Below are 23,407 nucleotides of genomic sequence, written 5' to 3'. Positions count from 1 at the left end.
ACGGGCATGTATATGTGCTTTCTTGAGCAGGGGGACCTTGCGGGCGCTGCAGGATTTCAGTCCTTCACGGCGTAGTGTGTTACCAATTGTTCTCTTGGTGACTATAGTCCCAGCTGCCTTGAGAGCATTGACAAGATCCTCCCGTGTAGTTCTGGGCTGATTCCTCACCTTTCTCATGATCATTACAACTCCACGAGGTGAGATCTTGCATGGAGCCCCAGGCCGAGGGAGATTGACAGTTCTATTGTGTTTCTTCCATTTGCAAATAATCGCACCAACTGTTGTCACCTTCTCACCAAGCTGCTTGGCGATGGTCTTGTAGCCCATTCCAGCCTTGTGTAGGTCTACAATCTTGTTGTTATTCTGTCTCTCACTGTTCAAATAAACCTACCATTAAAATTATAGACTGATCATGTCACGTGCTGACCAGTAAAGGGGTTATCTGTTCTTATAGTTTGGTCAGGACGTGGCAGGGGGTATTTGTTTTATGTGGTTCTGGGTGTGTTTGTGTATGTGTTCATGTAGAGGGGGTATTTGGTTTATATGGTTTGGGGTGGTTGTGTATATAGAGGGGTATTTGATTTATTAGTCCAAGGTTTGGTTATTGTTCTATGTTAGATTATTTCTATGTTCAGTCTAGTCGTTTGTATTTCTATGTTTAGCTAATTGGTGTTGGGGCCTTCAGTTGGAGGCAGCTGTCTATCGTTGCCTCTGATTGAAGGTCCTATAAATAGGAATGTGTTTGTCATGGGATTTTGTGGGAGATTGTTTCTTGTTTTGCTGTATGTCTGACGAGACTGTCTAGTTCGTTTGTTTTTTGTATACGTTGTTTGTGTTTTCCTTCTTCACTAATAAAAAGAAGATGAGTATACATTTTCCCGCTGCGTTTTGGTCTACACCCTACGACACCCGTGACAGATCATTTCTTTGTCAGTGGGCAAACGTACAAAATCAGCAGGGGATCAAATACTTTTTTCCCTCACTGTAAAACGTCAGCATCACTAATGTGAAGATCTAAACAGACTTTAATTGCTCTTTAGTATTTCTCCCTCTATAAAACCAGATACGGAGCAATGAGAAAGCCCTATGAAGAACAACAGCAGATGCTGTGTGTGTGTGACAATTTGAATAAGGCATCCCTTGTTTCTGAGGCGGAAGAGAAAACAGACAGAAAACCTGGAAACTCAGTCACATTAAAGAGACAACAGCTGAAGACACCCCACTACGTTTCTCCCCTCGTCCTCTTTTCCTCCTCTCTCCACCTCTCCCTCCTCTCCCTCCTCTCCAATCCCCCCCATTAGAATGAATCAAGCAGTGCTTCAAGGAGGCGATTGCTCTTTATATTTTTTACGAGTCTGTCTCGTTTCTTTCTTGTATTAGAGCTCACAGCTTTCGGCGGAGGGAGCCCCATCAATCGCTATGGTAGGGACGACTGCAGGTTCCTGCCTTATATGGTGCTAATGGAGTCTGGGCGGCCTATTGGATGACTACGCCATTCGTCTCCGACGGCGACGGAGCGTTGATCTCATGTGATGATGAATATCCCTAATGAGTTTTATTGGTGAGGCGTTGCAGGGCTGTGACTTAATAGTTGTCTGGAGGTTTATAGCACAAAGAAAGACATTTGCTTTGAACGCTCCCAATTCACCCCAGATTCCCCCCAAAAACCACTGTAGACAGACTTCCTTAGAGGGTTTTCTGTAGGCATCTGTAGGCATTAGGCCCTAAGCCTGGTTCCACAATGCAACAGCTGCCGGTTCCATGCCACGTTGCCAGGATGACATCCTACTGATGTGGTTGGCAGAGCAGATCAGGGAGAGATTGGTCCAAGCTGTGCCATCCAGTTCTTGGGCACCAGACCAGTGGGTCTACACAAGACAAGGGCACACTAACAGCATAGTTTATAGAGTGAAGGGGGCATTGTAGAATTGTGTGTGTGTGTGTGTGTGTGTGTGTGTGTGTGTGTGTGTGTGTGTGTGTGTGTGTGTGTGTGTGTGTGTGTGTGTGTGTGTGTGTGTGTGTGTGTGTGTGTGTGTGTGTGTGTGTGCATGACTCTCAGGGTGGGGCAGCAGATGAAGAATGAGTTTCTCCAAAGAGAAGAAAAGCAAAGTCACCTGTCAGCCTTTTCAGATGACAAATGATCCCAGACTGGGGAAAGGGAGCCAACACTTTCATTATGGCCATGATTCACACAGGTGACGCCATTTTAAAGTGATCCAACTGAATTACTACTCTGGCGTTTGGGTCTTCCGGGGAGTTCACAAACAGAACACAAAGGACGTTAATTAACCCAAGGCTACAGCATGTGACCCACTCCTGCAGTCCATGTAGGGCCTTATTTAATCAGGAAATATCAACGATGTCCCTCTCTCGGGGACACACAACACATTACTACTGCCATGGAGGAGAGAAACAAAAGCCTCTACGGGGGATTCGTGAGGAGGGAGGGAGGATGGAGAAGATCTGGCCCGGCCCACTCCTCCATGGCTGTAAATTGTGACCCAGTTATGGTGTTGAGTGGCTGTGGTGGTGCCACCAGGACAGGGGATCCCCATGGCACAGTGCTGCTCAGGGCAGGTGAACATTTAGCTGTGCCCTTTCAGAGCTGTGAAGGCGGGACCGCAGAGGGAGGGAACAGTCTGACAGGACCAATGAACCATGCTTCAAATTGTCTACTGTTGTCACGACTTCCGCCAAAGTCGGCTCCCCTCCTTGTTCGGGCGGCGTTCGACGGTCGACGTCACCGGCCTTCTAGCCATCGCCTCTCCATTTTTCATTGTTCCATTTGTTTTGTCTTGTTCCCTGCACACCTGGTTAACATTCCCTAATCATCTGCATATATACACTGCTCAAAAAAATAAAGGGAACACTAAAATAACACATCCTAGATCTGAATGAATGAAATAATCTTATTAAATACTTTTTTCTTTACATAGTTGAATGTGCTGACAACAAAATCACACAAAAATAATCAATGGAAATCCAATTTATCAACCCATGGAGGTCTGGATTTGGAGTCACACTCAAAATTAAAGTGGAAAACCACACTACAGGCTGATCCAACTTTGATGTAATGTCCTTAAAACAAGTAAAAATGAGGCTCAGTAGTGTGTGTGGCCTCCACGTGCCTGTATGACCTCCCTACAACACCTGGGCATGCTCCTGATGAGGTGGCGGATGGTCTCCTGAGGGATCTCCTCCCAGACCTGGACTAAAGCATCCGCCAACTCCTGGACTGTCTGTGGTGCAACGTGGCGTTGGTGGATGGAGCGAGACATGATGTCCCAGATGTGCTCAATTGGATTCAGGTCTGGGGAACGGGCGGGCCAGTCCATAGCATCAATGCCTTCCTCTTGCAGGAACTGCTGACACACTCCAGCCACATGAGGTCTAGCATTGTCTTGCATTAGGAGGAACCCAGGGCCAACCGCACCAGCATATGGTCTCACAAGGGTTCTGAGGATCTCATCTCGGTACCTAATGGCAATCAGGCTACCTCTGGCGAGCACTTGGAGGGCTGTGCGGCCCCCCAAAGAAATGCCACCCCACACCATGACTGACCCACCGCCAAACCGGTCATGCTGGAGGATGTTGCAGGCAGCAGAAAGTTCTCCACGGCGTCTCCAGACTCACATGTGCTCAGTGTGAACCTGCTTTCATCTGTGAAGAGCACAGGGCGCCAGTGGCGAATTTGCCAATCTTGGTGTCCTCTGGCAAATGCCAAACGTCCTGCACGGTGTTGGGCTGTAAGCACAACCCCCACCTGTGGACGTCGGGCCCTCATACCACCCTCATGGAGTCTGTTTCTGACTGTTTGAGCAGACACATGCACATTTGTGGCCTGCTGGAGGTCATTTTGCAGGGCTCTGGCAGTGCTCCTCCTGCTCCTCCTTGCACAAAGGCGGAGGTAGCGGTCCTGCTGCTGGGTTGTTGCCCTCCTACGGCCTCCTCCACGTCTCCTGATGTACTGGCCTGTCTCCTGGTAGCGCCTCCATGCTCTGGACACTACGCTGACAGACACAGCAAACCTTCTTGCCACAGCTCGCATTGATGTGCCATCCTGGATGAGCTGCACTACCTGAGCCACTTGTGTGGGTTGTAGACTCCGTCTCATGCTACCACTAGAGTGAAAGCACCGCCAGCATTCAAAAGTGACCAAAACATCAGCCAGGAAGCATAGGAACTGAGAAGTGGTCTGTAGTCACCACCTGCAGAACCACTCCTTTATTGGGGGTGTCTTGCTAATTGCCTATAATTTCCACCTGTTGTCTATTCCATTTGCACAACAACATGTGAAATGTATTGTCAATTAGTGTTGCTTCCTAAGTGGACAGTTTGATTTCACAGAAGTGTGATTGACTTGGAGTTACATTGTGTTGTTTAAGTGTTCCCTTTATTTTTTTGAGCAGTATATATTCCTCTGTTCCCCCCCATGTCTTTGTGTGGGATTGTTTTGTAACGTGTTTTGTATTGACGCGCCTAGCTGGTTTTTCCCTGGGTACTATGTGTCAACCCGGAGTATGTTTAATTGTTAAACATTTTTGCTTATTTGTGACTTTGTCGCGCTTTGCACTTTTGCCTTTGGCTGGAGGTTTGTTGGACACTGCTGCGTCCGTCTGTTGTTTGCTTCTGCTGAATAAAGCGTGCCCCTGATCACAACTCTCTGCTCTCCTGCACCTGACTTCAACACCAGTAGCGCATACGCTGACAACTGTACTGTGCCCCTCCCTCTCCTTCTCAACCGCTCACAACCCCCCCCCACTCTCTCTCTCTCTCTCTCTCTCCCTTCCTCTGTTTATTTCTCCCCCACTCTCTTCACGCTTTCTCTCTCTCTCTCTCATTATTACTCTTCATCTCTCCTCCTCCTAATTACTTTTTTATTTTTCTCCTTCTGTTTCCCCCCTGGTCTGATATTATATATTATCTTGCTGTAATGCAGTGGCCTGTCTCAAAGCATGTTAGTTTAAGTCATTGCGGAGGCTGCTGTTATGAGAACGTCTCAGGCTGGCAGTCATCTGGATATTAAACTCATCTCTCACTGCCAGACACACACACACACACACACACACACACACACACACACACCCCCCCCTGAACGGCGGTCCGAGGGCAAAGCAGACGGCCAGACGGAACCAGACAAATAGATTGGTACAAATCCACCACCTCAGGATATCAGCAGTTTCAAGCCATTCGTTACTATGAGCATTGGTGATGAAATGAATACCCAGTGACTGATTCATACTGATCTGTAACACAATCCTCCACAGCTCGGCAGCTTTCACCAGTGAGTAGATTGTAACAAATGGCAGGTCATCTCATCCTTCATGAATGGCAAACTTGATCTGTGTACAGCTTCGCGGTGTGCTCTCCTGCATGCTGAATGGATAGCTATAGTTCCACTATAAAACCCTCACTTAAACGGCCGTACAAATCAATGGCTTTGCCCCAGACATCCAGGTAGCCAAAAGGAGAAACGATTGGGGCCAAGTAGCTATAGAATATCTGACTGATCAGGCATGAATCTACACTAAAGTAATGACTCCACCTCCAAGCAGGGAGAGATCGTAACCCTGGTGACTAGAGTCCTATTATCTGTCCTCTCTCTCCAGTAGTCTGTGTGATACCTGGGTGCTAAAAGGCCTGATGAATTACTGCCCTCCCAGGAGAGGCTTTACACTAAGCCTAGATAATGGTCTGTAAGCTACATAATAACCTGGCTTCTAAAATAGCCCAATAACACCTGATGGTTAAGGGTTTTTAGATGGGTTTATGTCAACAAGCTATACACTCTTAGAAAAAAAGGGTTCCAAAACGGTTCTTCGGCTGTCCCCGTAGGAGAACCCTTTTTGGTTCCAGGCAGAACCCATTGGGTTCCATTTATAACCTCTGTGGAAAGGGTTCTACGTGGAACCCAAAAGGGTTCTAACTGCAGCCAAAAAGTGTTCTTCAAAGGGTTCTCCTATGGGGACAGCCGAAGAACACTTTTAGGTTCTAGATCGCACCTTTTATTTCTAAGCGTGTGGGTATAAAACTATGCAACAGAGCGTTTCTATAGAGTAGCTGACAGAATACCATGTCAGCCACATTGAGTGCACCGACGAGGGTACAGTCAAATTTCCATTTTAGTAATTATATTTTAATGCCAGTTACTTTCAGTAGGTGTTCTGGTCTTACCTGGGTGATGAGGATCTTAAGCTCTGTCCTCTCCACTTCCCAGGAGGCCTTGGCACGGGCAAACTGCTGGGTGAGTTCCTGTGAGCCCTGGCGCTCCTCTCGCAGCTCTCCGCTCAGATCCTGGAGCGCTCCCTTCAGGTCCGCCAGCGTGCTGCTCACACCGCTCGTCTAGGGCACGGACAGGATAGAGAATCAGGGAATGACCTCGTCATAGAGATGAATATAATATTTACATTTAAAATGATTACTATCTGAGTAATACCTCGATATTATCTCTAACTATCTATCTCTCGTGGATCTCTATGCCACATTTAGTCTAAAATATTCCCTGCTTTAATATGATATTTTCCTGTGTGTCCTGTACCTGTTTGTAGCTCTTCTCCAGCAGGAAGAGCTCCTTGGAGATGCTGGGGCTGAGCGGCTGTTCCTCTGCGGCGGCCATCTTGTTGTCTCCCTGGTGGGCTGCCAGACTCTCCTCCTCCAGCAGCAGGTACAGGTCCTTCAGACTGTTCACCTTTAGGGAAACACACAGCACATTATCTGTCAGTCAGTCAGTTAAACAATTAGTCAGTCAGCCAGCCAATCAGCCAGCAAGCCAACCAACCAACCAATTCTGCCACAACTAAGTGGCTGATTCAAAAGGAGAAGGTATCAACCAGTCCCGTACCTCCAGGACATCTTTGGCCTCTGTGTCCAGCTTGCGTCCCAGACGCCACTGTTTGAGGAAGCAGCGCAGCTTGAGGCTAAGCAGCAGCAGGGTCTGCTTGAGTTGATGGGACTCCTGCACAATCAGGTTCCTCTCTTGGCTCCAGAACTTCTGTTGCAGCCGTGTCTGCAGACTCAGACTCTGCAGCTGGAAGTCCCTCCGCGTCAGGGCCTTCTGGTGCTCCTCCTGCAGCTGGACACACACACACACACACACACACACACACACACACACACACACACACACACACACACACACACACACACACACACACACACATACACACACACACACACACACACACACACACACACACACACACACACACACACACACACACACACACACACACACACACACACACACACACACACACGCCAGTTAGTGAGGGCTACAGTGACATATTTGTTATTATAAGGGATTAGCTTCATAGCAGTTGTTTGTGAAGTTTGCGTTTAGCTGTTTGCTAAGTGGGTGCATGTATATAATAAACTGTTGTTAAATATATAGTAGCGATACAATACTGTTCTCTAGTGGGGCGCATATTATGTATTAGCATTGACAGGATGTGACAGTGACAATGCTCTGCGTGGTTTAGCAGGGTTTGTCTGTGGTCACTGTGGTGTACATAGATATAGAACAGTCGTATCTCCATGGTGGTGTACATAGATATAGAACAGTCATGTCTCCATGGTTGTGTGCATAGATATAGAACAGTCGTGTCTCCATGGTTGTGTACATAGATATAGAACAGTCGTATCTCCATGGTGGTGTACATAGATATAGAACAGTCATGTCTCCATGGTTGTGTGCATAGATATAGAACAGTCATGTCTCCATGGTTGTGTACATAGATATAGAACAGTCATGTCTCCATGGTCGTGTACATAGATATAGAACAGTCATGTCTCCATGGTTGTGTACATAGATATAGAACAGTCGTATCTCCATGGTGGTGTACATAGATATAGAACAGTCATGTCTCCATGGTTGTGTACATAGATATAGAACAGTCATGTCTCCATGGTCGTGTACATAGATATAGAACAGTCATGTCTCCATGGTTGTGTACATAGATATAGAACAGTCATGTCTCCATGGTTGTGTACATAGATATAGAACAGTCGTGTCTCCATGGTTGTGTACATAGATATAGAACAGTCGTATCTCCATGGTTGTGTACATAGATATAGAACAGTCGTGTCTCCATGGTTGTGTACATAGATATAGAACAGTCGTGTCTCCATGGTTGTGTACATAGATATAGAACAGTCGTATCTCCATGGTTGTGTACCTGTGAGACTGTCTGAGAACTGCTGTGGGTGTGGTCTCGGTGGGCCTGTCTCTCCAGAGTCAGTTCCTCCTGCGTCCCGTGAGCCGTCTCCCTCGCATCCAACAGAAGGGCCTGCAGCTCACTGATCTGCTAAGGGAAGGAAGGCGGGAGGGAGCGAGGGAGGGAAGGAGGGAGAGAGAAGTACACCATTATAGCTAGAGTGAAATACACCACACCACCTCCCAACTGAAAAAATATCCTCCTTTAGATTGTATAACACAACAAACATGTCTCATTTATTGATCATAACTGTACTCCAAACAGGGAACAACAATCCCTGCCTTTTGTCCCACTGCTAAAGAATGCACTACACTTACACACCCACATTTGGCCCTGTGCTGGAACGAACACGCCTCATCTCAAATACCATCTCACGCTTCGTATTGGCTGTGGAGTGAGAGGCATCAACCGTTCCCCATAATGTTCTTCTTCTTCACCCTCCGCTAACTCGCGGCGAGGATCACCCCCAGCCCGACCTAGCCCCACCATCACCGTTAACCCACTAACTGCGAACTCAAATGGCCTCCTTTATACCGACAGGCACAAGACCAGCCGCTCGATCTCTTCATTATCACTCAGTGCCAAAATTAGACAAAGCGTGTAACATTTGATAGGGTGGGACACTGGGGATGGGATGTTCTATGGAAGACTGAGATACCCTGAGGGCATTTTAATACTCTAAAGGCTTGTGAGGTTTGAAAATGAAAATTCCATTATTTAATATCCACTGTGTGCATCATGTGCCATGGTTATCTGTGTTTAAATGGTGCTTGGCTACTAGTTGCTGCTGTTTTGAAGTATAAAGACGGCGACCATTACGCTTTGTCTTGCGATTCTCTCAGGGCTTTGTGTCATGTCCTGACCAGTAAAGGGGTTATTTGTTATTGTAGCTTGGTCAGGACGTGGCAGGACGTGTTTGTTTTATGTATTTCGGGGTTTGTGGTTAATGTTCTATGTTAGTATATTTCTATGTTCGTTCTAGTCTTTCTATTTCTATGTGTAGTTTATTGGGTTGACCTTCAATTGGAGGCAGCTGTTCCTCGTTGCCTCTAATTGAAGGTCCTATTTAGTAGGGGTGTTTTTTCATGGGTTTTTGTGGGTAGTTGTTCCTTGTTTAGCTGTGTGCCTGACAGGACTGTTTTCGTCGTTCTTTTTGTTCATGTGTTTTTGTTTCGTTTCTTTAATAAAAGGAAAAATGAGCATACACATTACCGCTGCATTTTGGTCCAATCCTTACGACGCCCGTGACACTTTGACAGATAAGTGAAAGTACTATGTCATTTATTTTCATATGTAAGCTTGACAGGCGTTGCTGGATTTATTTTTTGGTTGTTGTACAATTCCCCCACCATCCGTCTACCCTTATTGTGTATTCTGAGTGAGTAAACTTTCCTGTCAGTGTAAGTCCTCATTGCGCTATGACACTAGCTCACTATTGCTCAGCAAGTAACATAATTGATTTACAGCTGATTTTTTTATATCAGTTACACCATAACCAGCTTCTGAATATCGCTGCCACCTTCTCCTCTGCAGCCTCTGTAAGTAACTTCTGACACCTTCAATTTCTCACCAAAGGGATTGAGGAGCAAGAGTGAGGGGAGCTCAATTTCAGCTGGTAGTTTCCTCACACTTCAATGCATATTTTGCCTCGTAGACCATAAAAAGAGTATAAAGGGCTTACACTTCCCAGGAAAGCCTCAGGCGCAGACTCCGTGTACATAAATGGATAACCTGCCGTCAGTTTCCGATGCCCTTCGTAGCTTTTTGTCAGTCACGCCACTGCCCAGCAGAATAATCTCCCATTTAAAGGTAGACTCAGCGATATGACGTAGATGCAGAAAGTAAAAAAAGCATAATGGGTCAATTTCCGCAACAAATAAGAGAGTTAAAGTGCGAGGCTCAACTTCTCCACTGCTTTGGTGACCTGGCTATCACGCTGTAAACAGCGTGAAGGGAACCCGTGAACATGCGTAGATACTGCGTGTGACTGTGTGAGAGCGAAGTGTTGCATCTCGCTAATCTCAAATATCTCTGGTGCTGCTCATGGCAACATAATTTCGCTACCTTTAAGTGGCTTTCTGAGCAGGATATAGTACCCTATTTCTAACATTCTGGCTAAGAAATGGAGTAGCAGATTATCATACAGTACATTACTGAGTTATACCCTGAAAGGGTTGGGTGGAGAGAATGAACAGGTCCAAATTCATTAGGCACCAAACAGAAGAAAACGGACTGAAATGGGGAGAGACTACCTGAACTTGTCCAATAAGAAACGTTCCTTTTCATTTTCCGTTGCACAACGTTTTGAAACCATGTTCCCTAATGAATAGAACAGTCACCCTGATGGGCCCCAGGTTCCCACCAACACTCCCACATCCATGTCCATACATCAGCCTGTCTCGCTTCTATCGACGACTCCGTCTCTACAGACAGACATAGCACTCAGGCAGTCTGTGTGTGATAACATCATTGCCTGGCGCGGTGCCAAGGTGTGACTGCCTGACAGTCCTGTCCCCTGTCCTTCCCTCCTTCCCTCCCCGGACCCGGTCCTGGACTTCCCTGTCTCTGTCCTGGCAGCCTAATCACTGAGAGGAGCAGGGTGGATGACAGATGTGTAAAAGCCAACAGTAGTCTGCAATGTAGTGATTACTGAGAGAGACACAGGTTAAATTAATAGGCCTACAGATCTCAAACACATGGCCCGCGGCCAAAAGTGGCCCACAAGCCAATTTAATATGGCCCGCTATGTTGTCATAGTTCATAGTTGTCATCGCCTACTATTATATCATTCTTGATTTCAATGCATTTTAATTCTGCAGATACAGAGGAATCAACTGAGTTATTGCACCTTTAATAATCAGCCTACTGACAGCAACAATAAGGTTCTTTAGTTCTCTCAGTATATAAAGAGTGTGGTGTGTTCAGATGACTAACTGATTATGTGCTACAAAACAGTCCAGAGAGAAACCTTTCATTTCATGACTCCCACATTATAAAACCAAAATTGTAATATCCTGTAACAGGAGAACAGGCTGTGGCGATTGTGTTTCTCTCTGCTCTCTGCTCTATTCATTGCTTCTGCTGATTCCCCCTCACAGCCCAGGTTTCCAAGGAGACCTATAGAAAGGCCAAACAAACACTGAGCAGCAGACACGTCCTCTCCTCACCTCAAGAGTTGATGTCATTGTGTTTACAGCAGCAGCGTGAATCCAGCCTGATTCACCCACATGAAAGAATGAGGGAAGCAAGCCTAAAGACAGCCTAAACTGCATGTTTGGGCCATCAAGGAATGCCCAGTGTTTGTTTGAGGGGGAGAGGGGGGGGGGGGGACAAAAGTCACAGGACTAAGGTCGAATCTTACTAGATGGATGTAGCAGGGCGACTTGCAAACTATCACAGACTAAAAAGGGAAACCCAGCCGTGAGCTGCCCAGTGACGCAAGTCTACCAGACAAGCTAAATGCCTTCTATGTACGCTTCGAGGTAAGCAACACTGAACCATGCATGAGAGCACCAGCTGTTCCGGATGACTGTGTGATCTCGTGCTCTGTAGCCGATGTAAGACCTTTAAACAGGTTAACATTCGCAAGGCCGCGCAGCCAGACGGAATACCAGGACGATTACTCAGAGCATGTGCTGACCAGCTGGCAAGTGTCTTCACAGACATTTTATCCCTGACACGGTCTGCAATACCAACTTATTTCAAGCAGACCATCAGACTAGAGGACATTTCTCCAAAAAGTATGATCTTTGTCCCCATGTGCAGTTGCAAACCGTAGTCTGGCTTTTTTATGGCGATTTTGGAGCAGTGGCTTCTTCCTTGCTGAGCGGCCTTTCAGGTTATGTCGATATAGGACTCGTTTTACTGTGGATATAGATACTTTTGTACCTGCTTCACAAGGTCCTTTGCTGTTGTTCTGGGATTGATTTGCACTTTTTGCACCACAGTACGTTCATCTCTAGGAGACAGAACGTGTCTCCTTCCTGAGAGGTATGACGGCTGCGTGGTCCCATGGTGTTTATACTTGCGTACTATTGTTTGTACAGATGAACATGGTACCTCCAGGCATTTGGAAATTGCTCCCAAGGATGAACCAGACTTGTGGAGGTCAACAATTTATTTTCTGAGGTCTTGGCTGATTTCTTTTGATTTTCCCATTATGTCAAGCAAAGAGGCAGTGAGTTTGAAGGTAGGCCTTGAAATACATCCACAGGTACACCTCCAATTGATTCAAATGATGTCAATTAGCCTAAAGGAAGCTTCTAAAGCCAGGACATCATTTTCTGGAATTTTCCAAGCTGTTTAAAGGCACAGTCAACTTAGTGTATGTAAACTTCTGACCCACTGGAATTGTGATACAGTGAATTATGAAATAATCTGTCTGTAAACAATTGTTGGAAAAATGTATTGTGTCATGCAGAAAGTAGATGTCCTAACCGACTTGCCAAATCTATAGTTTGTTAACAAGAAATTTGTGGAGTGGTTGAAAAACTAGTTTTAATGACTCCAACCTAAGTGTATGTAAACTTCCGACTTCAACTGTACCACACTCACACATGCATACTCACACAAACTCACACACACACTCTTTCACAGTCCGTACATATGCTCCTGCTACTGTCTATTATCTACCCTGTTGCTTAGTCACTTTAACCCTACCTAATGTATATGTACATAGCTAACTCAATTACCTCTTACCCTTGCATGTTCTCCCTGAATATAGCCATCTTATTTTTTACTTGTTATCGTTATTCGTTATTCACTGGGGATTTATTCCTTGCATTTTTGTGTATCTTTAACTCTGCATTGTTGTAATAGGACCCTTAAGTAAGCATTTAACTGTTCGTCTACACCTGTTGTTCACAAAGCATGTGACAAATATAATTTGATTTGATTTTGTGGGTGTGTATTTTGACTGTACTGTAGCAGCGACCTACCAGAGCTGTGTCCGTCTCCTGTGTTTCCTGGTTCTGGTTGCGGTCAGTGCGGCTGTCACCCTCCTCCTTCTGACCTTTCACATCGCGCTCCGATTGGTCCCTAAAGTTGGGCTGCTGTATGCATGCATGGGCAAGTTAATGAAAAAAAATAAAACAAAAGAATAAAAAGAGGGGAAGACGAACAGAGGAGGAAGGGAAGGAAGAGGATGAGGGGAGACGTATTGGGGGGGGAGGGGGGGCGGGTAGTGAATCGAAAACAAAACAAGACCAAATCAAAAAAGAGATAAAAACAATAGAACCAAAACGGACGATCCATAAGACACGTTCCAAAAAAAAAATTTTACCTCACAGGACAAAGAAAAGTATGTAAAGGAAAAACAGCTTTTTCAGAGTGGTGTAGGACAGAGTGGAAAACAGAACCAAAACAATGATGAGAAGTGCGAGCGACGGCTGGAGGTTTGGGGGGGGGTGAAGGAGAGGGTGATTACAATAATCAAAAGAGAGAGAGAGGAGAGAGGAAAAGGAAACAAGTGCAGAAAACGGCGGTCACGGTGCCCATGCAGTGAGAGAGAGAGGTGGGAGGGGGAAAAGAGGGAGGGACGGGTGGAAAGACGGAGGGATGGGGGAAGAGACGGGGGGACGGGGGGAGAGATGGGGGGATGGGGGAGAGATCGGACGGGGTTGGCACTCAGTAGGCCTCTAATGTAGCTTAATTAAAAGCATAGAACCAACTTTACTAGACTGACTTAAAGTTCTATCCTAAACATTTGGCCAAGGTGTGCTGAGCTATATATAGTAAGTAATACAGTACAACTACTCAACGAGCAAACCAACCACTATTGATACACTGTTTGCTTCTGTCTTCATTATCGATTCTCCTTCCATTCTGAACCACACAGCCACGTCCTTGGCCTTTACAACATTCATTATCAGAATAAGAGGGTACTCAGCAAGTCTAATTCAATACACTCTTTTATTATACCTTAATAGCCCTACTCGCGCATATACAGTACATTTACATGGCTATGACAATTGCCTGTTGATGTGTGTAAATAGATGGTGGTTTATGGTTTCTAGGATTTCCTTATCACCCTACATGTCATGCAGCACAGCGGTGGCTGCGTTTGAGGCCTGAGCTCTATGTAGCATCTATAGCAGGCTGTAAGGCATCAAAGCAGCATGCGTGTCATGTGTACTGGCAGCATTCTGTGCCAGGGAGAAACCATAGTGTGAGCTGGGATGGAGGAGGAGTATTAGTAAGCCATAACGTGGTTCAAAGAGCAAACAGGACAGAAATAATAGATTTGTTACAACAACAAAAAAGAGGATATAAAAAGAAAAGGAAAGAAACACGATCGATAATAAAGGAGGGGTGGGAAGAGGAGGAGTAGGGGGTTTGTTCTTACCTTCTGCTCTGCGGGGATCTCACCCGCCTGGTCGTCTGGAGGGCAGGGGTGAGAGGCAGAGGGTGCACCCACCACAGAGTCCCCAGCCTCGGACAGTAGAGGCAGGGGGGATGCCCCCTCCACCTGTGCCCTCCCTGGGGGGGTGGTGCTTAGGCTCTCAACCCGCTCCACAAAAGCCTGGAGCTGGGTGTGCAGTGCTCGCAGCCTGCCCGTCAGAGCCTCCACCAGGGGAAGATCCTGGAGCTCCGAGGGCTGGGCCTGCTGGTTCTTCTCTGGGACACATGGCTCTGCAACCTCCCCGGAGGAGATCTTGCGGTAAAGGGAGATGGAAGGGCAGTTGGAGTCGGAGGCAGTCAGCAGCTGGATGGCTGTAGAGATTAGGCGGGCTTGGTCCCTCATGGCTAGCAGGGATTCGCGGTCCGTCAGGCCCAGGGCGACATCACCGTGCAGGGGGACAGGAACCCCAGTTGACGTCTTCTTCTCCCTCTCCTCCAGGGGCTCGTTCTCCCCTCCGATGGGGCCCTCACGGTGAGCCTGGCTGGGGAGGCACTCAGCTGAGTCCCCTGCCTCTGCGTCGGTCTCCAGGGCGGGCCTGGAAGAGCTGTGGTAAGAGGCCAGGTCGCAGCGCTGCAGGTTGGACAGCAACACACGGTTCTCATACTGGAGCTTCTTCACCTTGCCGCTCAGATCCCCAATCTGGAGCCTGGCGGCCTGCAACAGCTCCTCCTGGGGGGCCTCTGTGCTGATCAGAGCCCCCCCACCATGACCGTCCTCCAGGAGAGAGATGGACGAGGAGTCGTCCTGGTCTGGGTCCGACGCCAGAGGCAGCTCCGACTTGTAGCGGTTGATCTCGTTCATCAGCAGCTTGTTCTGCTCCTCCATCTCCAACAGCGAGCGCCGCAGCAGCTCCGCTTCCTCCTCCACAAACTGCAGGTGCCTCTGGAGCTCCATCACGTTATCCAGACCTCCTCCTCCAGGGCCTCCCATGCCTCCGACCCCCAGGCCTGGTGGCAGCTCCTGGCCCTTCATATCGTCCATCTCGGCCCGCAGGCCGCGGTTCTCCACCTCCAGTTCCACAATGCGCCGGCTCAGCAGGTTGGCCTCCTCCTCCACCAGCTTCAGGTGAACTCTGACCTCGGCCTCGCGCGTGTGGGGTGAGTCGTTTACCTCCTCCACGGTGAGCGAGGCGTCTACATCGCCGTACATCGAACGGTACTTGGCCAGCTCCTCCCGCATTTCCTCGCTGTCCTTGGCCATCTTGGTCAGCTTCTTGCACATGAGCGCTGACTCCTCCTTGGCAAAGTGGAGCTGGCACTTGAGGTCAGAACTGTCCTCCTGCTGGCCACAGACAGAGGTAGTTAGGAACACTGACAACACACTAACTAACTCACACACAAAAAGACAATCTCCAGCTAACATATCACAGAGAGAAAGATTATGAGGCCAAAATGACAAATGAAAAAAGTGAATTGTTTCTTTCCCATTAACATAATAGCTTGAACTCATCTGACATCCTCATGGTAACCCCAGCAAATAGTTAGATCAATGCAAAGTTATGGATTTTTTGAGGCAAAGTGGGGTAGGTGGATGCAACACCGGGAAGTCATGCCCGCTGTATTACAGTGATATGAAATGTGTGGTGGCTGGGGGCACTTAGGGACATTGGTGTATTTATAACAGACAGAAGCCATTTTGAATATTAAACCCACATTTATTTTGCAGAGGGTATTACTCAGATTCCCTTCCATTTATTATTTAACCAAGTGGCCCAAAATGATCCAGGCCCATTAAATAATACTTTGTGTGGTGTGATTTATTGGTTATAGACTATTCCTCAGAACATTAAACACAGTCTGGAGAGGGTTTATACTATTTACAGTATGTTTGCACTCAATATTCTAATATTAAGCATTAACCTCATCCCCACAGGAATGAAGGACGAGAGAGAGACTTTTGACTTTACTTTAATAAGACGTCCTCATTATACTAAAAAACACCACATTCCCCTCCCCACCACACACACACACAAACACACACACTGTGTACCACCACAACCTCAACACGAGAGAGAGGGAGAGAGAGAGAGAGAGAGAGAGAGAGAGAGAGAGAGAGGAGAGAGAGAGAGAGAGAGAGAGAGAGAGAGAGAGAGGGAATGTGCGCAAAAGCTTTATCTGCGATTGTCAAACTAGTCAAACGTTGTGCTATCTTGAAAGTGTATCGTCTCCTTCCCAAGTCGCGAAAGTGAGAACAATCAGTTTTAACTGTAATACTTTAGCATTGACTTTGGGTTCAATAGCTGAGGTAAGGTGAGAATCTTGAGACAAAATGCTGCAGCTGCAGTTTGTTTTATTGGTTGATTTTATTTGGGAGGTCTCTAGGGAAATGTTCCTTCTTGCTGTTCAATGTAGAAACAAAATCTAAGGTCTCTGTAAGTCTGGGCTACCTGGGGAGACAGCTTCTTCTCTGGCTTGTTGTTTGGCCGAGCGCCTCGCTTCTTCAGAGAGTTCTGAAAATAGAGGGAAACACATATATTGACAATAATTAGTATCAATCAATCAACAAATCAAATTAACAAAGTGCTTTCACATTAACCCAGCCTAGGCCCTAGACCCCCAAAGAGCAAGCAGCAGCACATTGGCCAAGGTGTTATACAACATAATAATAATACCACCAATCTCCAAGCCTTCTCCCCCGCCACCCCCTCACCCAACTTGCCCCTGTCGCCCCCTTCACCCCTGCCACTTTACCCAGTTTATCATCACCATGGAGATGTTTACCCCTACAGTGACACTGATAGGGGTGTGGAGCTACAGTTGACCGCATTCCTGCTATGTAAACAGAGAGGAAGGGGTGGCGAGGGGGAGAGGGAGACAGAGATAGAGAAAGAAAGAGAAAGCTGATGAGAGGAAGATAGTAGACTGAGATGAGACCATAAAGAGAGAAAAGGAACAGCATTGCTAATGATAGCCAGCCCTTCCCGTTGGTCACCTGGGCTTCAGTACACGGAGTTAAATCCTAATAAATCCCAATTCCTACCAGAGTCCAGAGAGACACAAACACACACACACACAACACACACAACACAGAGACAGACAGACACGCTGCAGTACAAGCTTATCTCGCCAAGGCGTTTCCATGGAAACTGGCTACTTTCTCCGCAATGAGCTGGCTGGTGAAAAAGGCAGGGATATCCACAGTCCTCTCTGCTGTGTTTCATTAAATCAAGCTGAAAACAAACAAGACCCTGCTACCACAGTACAGTATAGAGCCTTCAACACAGTGGACACACACGTATGCACACCACGCACACACAACATCCAGAACAAATTCCCCCAGTGCAAAAATCCAGCTTGGAGAGCAGAGTAACTAGATTGGATTTAAAGCGGTGCCGGTACAGCATAAAGAGATGCATCCAATCCTCAACCCCCATTTTGCGTTTGCCGACAATGTCATGCAGTTTAGCCGGTGGCTGAGAACATTTTAATGGTGCTAAACATCAAGGTAGAATCAATGGAGCGATAATGGAAGTATTGATCCCTGCCAAGTATCGACCAACCTTGGGACACGTTTTCATTTTGTTTTGACCATTGGTTTCGACAGGCCAGCTGTAACAGGGATGTAGTGGTGCCACTGTGACATGGCAGGCTTACACCATTTTAACACAGAGCTAGACCCCAATACCCACTCATCTATAAAACCCCTTTAAGATACAAACATCTCACATCAATTTGTTTCTGTCCCCCTTACCCATTTTGTTATCTCCAAGGGTGTGGCGGTTGTTATCATGCAAAAGACTGCCGGTCTCACCGTAATTGACCGTTCGTTAACATAAACACGTTTAGCATCTCCAGGCCTCCACACATACAATCTGCTGATGCGCGCCTTTGAAACATCTACATTTAAAAACGTCTAATAAATCCATTTAATATACACCATCACAATACATCCATTATTTGTTTTACGCAAGTCTAAAGAAACATTATGATGTGAAGAAACTGTATTTCAGAAGAACAGAATATGATACTACTGTATGTTATCCGGCTATGTGCCATGCCATAGGCTGTAGGCTTGTTCCTTTAGCTGACAATATATGTTTATATATACTTAATCAAGTTTTATTTTGTATGATTTTATAGATAGAAGAATAAAATTGAACTTAGCTTAATTAAATAGAAAGGATATGTTTCCAATTATGGAGCGAGTGCGCATATGAAGTGGCTATGTTGAGCATAAAAGTGAACATTTGAAATAGGAGTTATTTGGCAACTTTAGTTGTGAATTATACAAACTTTAGAATGTCTTAGAAATCAAAATATATATGGGCTTCATGATGCGAGTATAGGCTATTCATGATTTGAGAAAGTAGCCACAGAAGCTTGCTCTCTGTTCAACAGCTGACCATATTTTCATCCATCAAACGATTTACATTTTTTTAAATGTAACTAGGCAAGTCAGTTAAGAACAAATTCTTATTTACAATGATGGCCTACTAAGGAACAGTGCCTTGGGTGGGATATTCCATCCAATCTGCCTTGTTCAGGGACAGAATGATAGATTTGTACCTTGTCAGCTCAGGGATTTGATCCAGCAACCTTTTGGTTACTGGCCCAACGTTCTAACCACTAGCCTACCTGCCGCCCCTACTCTCAATTAAATCTTGGCTTTACTAATATGTAAAATTAGTTTAGATGTAGAATGGCCCATTATCAGGCCCGGGCTCCCGAGTGGCGCAGCGGTCTAAGGCACTGCATCTCAGTGCAAGAGGCATCACTGCAGTCCCTGGTTCGAATCCAGGCCGCATCACATCTGACCGTGATTGGGAGTCCCATAGGGTGGTGCACAATCGGGCACAGCGTTGTCCGGGGTGGGCCATCATTGTAAATGAAAATGTGTGCTTAACTGACTTGCCTAGTTAAATAAAAAATCATGCACTCAAATAGGGAATTGGAGGCTGCACACTTTCCCACCGGTCCATTCTGTAGGCTACTTTGGTTTTATAGGGGAGCTGTGCTTAATATGATCAGCTGAAAAATAAATACAAGAACACTTATTTCACTCCATCAACCACTGTTTGAGGAGTATGCTCTCACTGCGTGACAGATGATATTCCGCCCAAACTCTGTATGCCATGGGCTCTCCAACCCTGTTCCTGCAGCTACCCAGTGCTTCATTTGGGAAACCAAGTGAAATCTGTTCGGGAACATCGATAGTAACATGTTTTCCCAACTAAACATATTTCACTAAACTGTTGACAGCCTGTCGCTCGCTCTAGAAATGAATAAATGAGAGAGGGGGAGATGGAAACGCACTGTGGTGAGATATTCTGTATAGCTAAAGGTAATGTGTCACCCAATTAATTATGAAAATATAAAATTACCTATTACTAGGCTATTCTAAATCAAATAGAAATTCACTAATTGTAGACTAACTGTAAGCCGCCCTCCACAATCAATGAAACAACAGCATCGCCTCGCTAGGCTAAACATTCTCTCCCAGACTCATGAATATACATGTTGGAGCGTGCAATAAGGTAACCAGTCCATTTAGTTTGCATAAAAATACCGTCCACACTCGAAGGCAATTACTCAAGTCTGTTTAATTTTGGAGTATAGGCTAGACCAATTATGCACCAAAGACATCTTAAATCAGTTTTGTTTTATGTTTTTCTGCCATGGGTAATATGCATTAGGCTATGTATTGTATAAAGGCACAATGTCATTTTAATTCCGTTTTTTCCCCCCAGGATTGGGCTCATAAGCCTATGTGTATGGGAGTCTTTAATGAATCTCCACGCTGTCCATTTCGATTGTTAGGCTTTGAAACAACATCCCCAACGACCATGTTTTACACTGTTTAAACCTGCTGTTGAACTTCTTTCTTCAAATTGATCATCACAGCAAGGTGATTTTAACAGTTTTACCAAGTACGATAGCCATACTGTTTTGATGATAAGTGTTTGATGCGATTTTCGATCCCCTATGCATTGATGTCAGAGTGGTTAGAGGGGCAATAGAGCCCTGAGTACCAGGCCATTAGCGACCTGATGGTAGTTAGCAAGTTTGGTACTACCAAAGCATGTCCAGAGTGCATAAAAGGAGATCACCTTGACTCAATGGTCACATGGAATTTTACTGCGGTCATGACTCATGACTGCAGGTGTGGCGGTAATATGGTCACCCCAATAGCTGTATCAAATATCAATCATTTTCACACTCAAAAATGTTTCTCCTATGGGGACAGTCGAAGAACCCTTTTGGAACCTTTTTTTTCAAAGAGTGTAGGGTGTAATTTGGGACACAGTCTTCCTGCTCTGCAATCTCACACCCCCAAACAAAACCAGACAAAATTCCACCCGCTCTGCCAAGTTGATGTAATCTTCCGGCCCTCTCTGTGCAACAGCTACGTGTCATTCAGAACACAAGGCCACTCACACAAACAATGCAGCGCTGACTCAACCTCAGGAAAACACAGAGGCAATACTGGGACAACGTTAGGGAGATAATGTTTGAAATTATGTTTCTGTACATTGTAAAGGGGTTACCGTGAATTTGACAGTAGCTTACAGGCAACTTGATGCCAAGTAAAATTCTGTATTTCATATTATAGTACACTTACTGTAATATAAGTATGGTATCAAAGCAAATACTGTGTAATGACACACAGTACAATACCATACACTGTAAAAAAGTAAACACTAGTGTAATCTGAATTAATTAATTAATGGATTAATGAAATTCATTGAGGGGAGGGCTTTGTATTTCACAGTATTTTACTATAATTACAAGGGATTGGTGCAAGCAGATTTGCTGCTATAGTGTTTACACATTATAGCATATTAATGAATATTTTGTGTTTTATGTCACTTGCACATCTAGAGGCCTTAACAAAACCTTCCAAACAGGTAGCAAATACAGGGCAAAACAGACCAGAAAGACATGGAAAAATGGTAAACCAGTTAAGGTTTAAGAATTCCTGCCACTCCAATCTGTCCCCTATACAGTTTAAATTAATGGGTCTCTATAACCACATAGGAGTTAAAAATTGATACATCATTCTCACTCACGGGTCAACAAATATAGCCTTTTACAAGGCATGCCTCAAAATATGTTAATGATCCAGCAACAACAATACCATCCACCCACTAGTGGTCAAAAGGTTTTCAGCCCTCTAAAGATACGGTACTGTATTCTGTGGAGTGGAATGACAGAGCCATTCAAAATACCGCAATTGTTTTTTTACTGTTGATAATATCTAAAACTACAGTTTTCTGTTACAGTGTATGTAAAGTGGTGCCACTCCAAGTCTGCCTGTGTCATGCCTAAACACACCTGCACAATGCACAGTTAAAGACACGCACGTGCACACACATACAGATGCGTGCACACACACACACCCTATCCCCAGCAAAAGAACCTGAGCATTCAAAGGCTCAGGCCCTACACCCAAACAAGGGCACTGCGTTCATCCACCTCTGGCCTGCTGGCCCCCCTACCTCTGAGGAAGCACAGTTCCCGCTCAGCCCAGTCAAAACTGTTCGCTGCTCTGGCACCCCAATGGTGGAACAAGCTCCCTCACGACGCCAGGACAGCGGAGTCAATCACCACCTTCCGGAGACACCTGAAACCCCACCTCTTTAAGGAATACCTAGGATAGGATAAAGTAATCCTTCTACCCCCCCCCCCTCCCCCTTAAAAGATTTAGATGCACTATTGTAAAGTGGTTGTTCCACTGGATATCATAAGGTGAATGCACCAATTTGTAAGTCGCTCTGGATAAGAGCGTCTGCTAAATGACTTAAATGTAAATGTAAAGGCATGTGTCTGTGCTATCTGATAACATGGTTCTGTGTGTGTGTGTATGTCAACAGGCTGTAACTCTAGTGGTGTGGGCTGGGTAACCAGAGGACTGGAGGGGGTAGGTAGGTAGGATGATCCCTGGCTGGATGTCTCTCTCCTGCGAAAGGGAGGTAGAGACGTGTAGGTCCCCTTAGACATGTGAAATTGCATTTTCACTAGTAAAATAGCAGTTTTCACACGTTGATGTTAAAATTCACATGTTGAAACCATATTTTCACATGTATTACATTTACATTACATTTTAGTCAGTTAGCAGACGCTCTTATCCAGAGCGACTTACAGTAGTGAATGCATACATTTCATAAATGTTTTCCACCCGTACTGGTTCACATGTTTAGAGTTCACATGTTAAACACCACCTTTCCACGTGAGGATAACAACCTGTTTTCACCTCGCATGTGAATTGCGGTTTCAAATGTGACATTTTCGGTATCGCATGTTCAAAACTTTCATGTGGAAATCGGATATGTAGTTTCACGTGGAAAACATTCACATGTAAAAAGCTCACTTTCACATGTGGAATTGCAAGTTCACATGTGGGGTTTAAAATAATGTTATGGTGTGAAAAGATGGTGTTAACATGTTGCATTAGCAATGTTTCCAACGGTAGAATTAGGGTGACCACATCTAAAAAGCACAAGACGGGAAAGATTTAGCGGGAAAATTTGTGAAACAGAGAACAGAACAACTTTTTTTAGGGGCAGGTTCATAAATGCTTCAAATAGATCAAATTTGTTTTGATCAGTCATGAAAATAAAAGTGATGAAAACATGTTTGATATTATTTAAAAAGATGGAGTACAAGCTATAGGATGAAAAATACCGGAGTTTTGGCGCTGGTATTGCCAACTAGTGCTAGCTAACGCTACCTTGCAATTAAAAAAAAAATCTAATAGATAATTATATTTTAAAAAAAATACAAATGGATACTTGGGGTCACAGTATTGATATAATATTGTCCAAAATAATGTTGCGATATTAATAGATTTCCACCAT

General features: G+C 45.4%; 1 protein-coding gene across 5 annotated transcripts in view; it reads right to left on the bottom strand.

Moving 5' to 3' along the window:
- LOC106572256 (microtubule cross-linking factor 2) overlaps positions 1 to 23,407 on the bottom strand; it is a 71,576-nt gene that overhangs the window by 8,302 nt on the left and 39,867 nt on the right. Inside the window, exons 4-10 of one of the 5 annotated variants that reach the window (XM_014146299.3) lie at positions 17,000 to 17,062; positions 14,557 to 15,894; positions 13,151 to 13,264; positions 8,175 to 8,303; positions 6,842 to 7,066; positions 6,539 to 6,688; positions 6,175 to 6,342 (exon numbers count right to left, since the gene is read on the bottom strand). In XM_014146299.3, the coding sequence (XP_014001774.3) occupies positions 6,175 to 6,342; positions 6,539 to 6,688; positions 6,842 to 7,066; positions 8,175 to 8,303; positions 13,151 to 13,264; positions 14,557 to 15,894; positions 17,000 to 17,062 (2,187 nt within the window). Of the gene's footprint in view, positions 1 to 6,174; positions 6,343 to 6,538; positions 6,689 to 6,841; positions 7,073 to 8,174; positions 8,304 to 13,150; positions 13,265 to 14,556; positions 15,895 to 16,999; positions 17,063 to 23,407 lie in introns of all 5 variants that reach the window. The other 4 variants (XM_014146298.3, XM_014146295.3, XM_014146297.3 and 1 more) reach the window with 4 other exon arrangements.

This window comes from Salmo salar, chromosome 15, assembly GCF_965601325.2.
Source record: "Salmo salar chromosome 15, fSalSal1, whole genome shotgun sequence".
Classification (NCBI taxonomy): Eukaryota; Metazoa; Chordata; class Actinopteri; order Salmoniformes; family Salmonidae; genus Salmo; species Salmo salar.
Note: the sequence above shows the minus strand (reverse complement) of the source record. Positions and strands in the feature narration are given on the sequence as shown.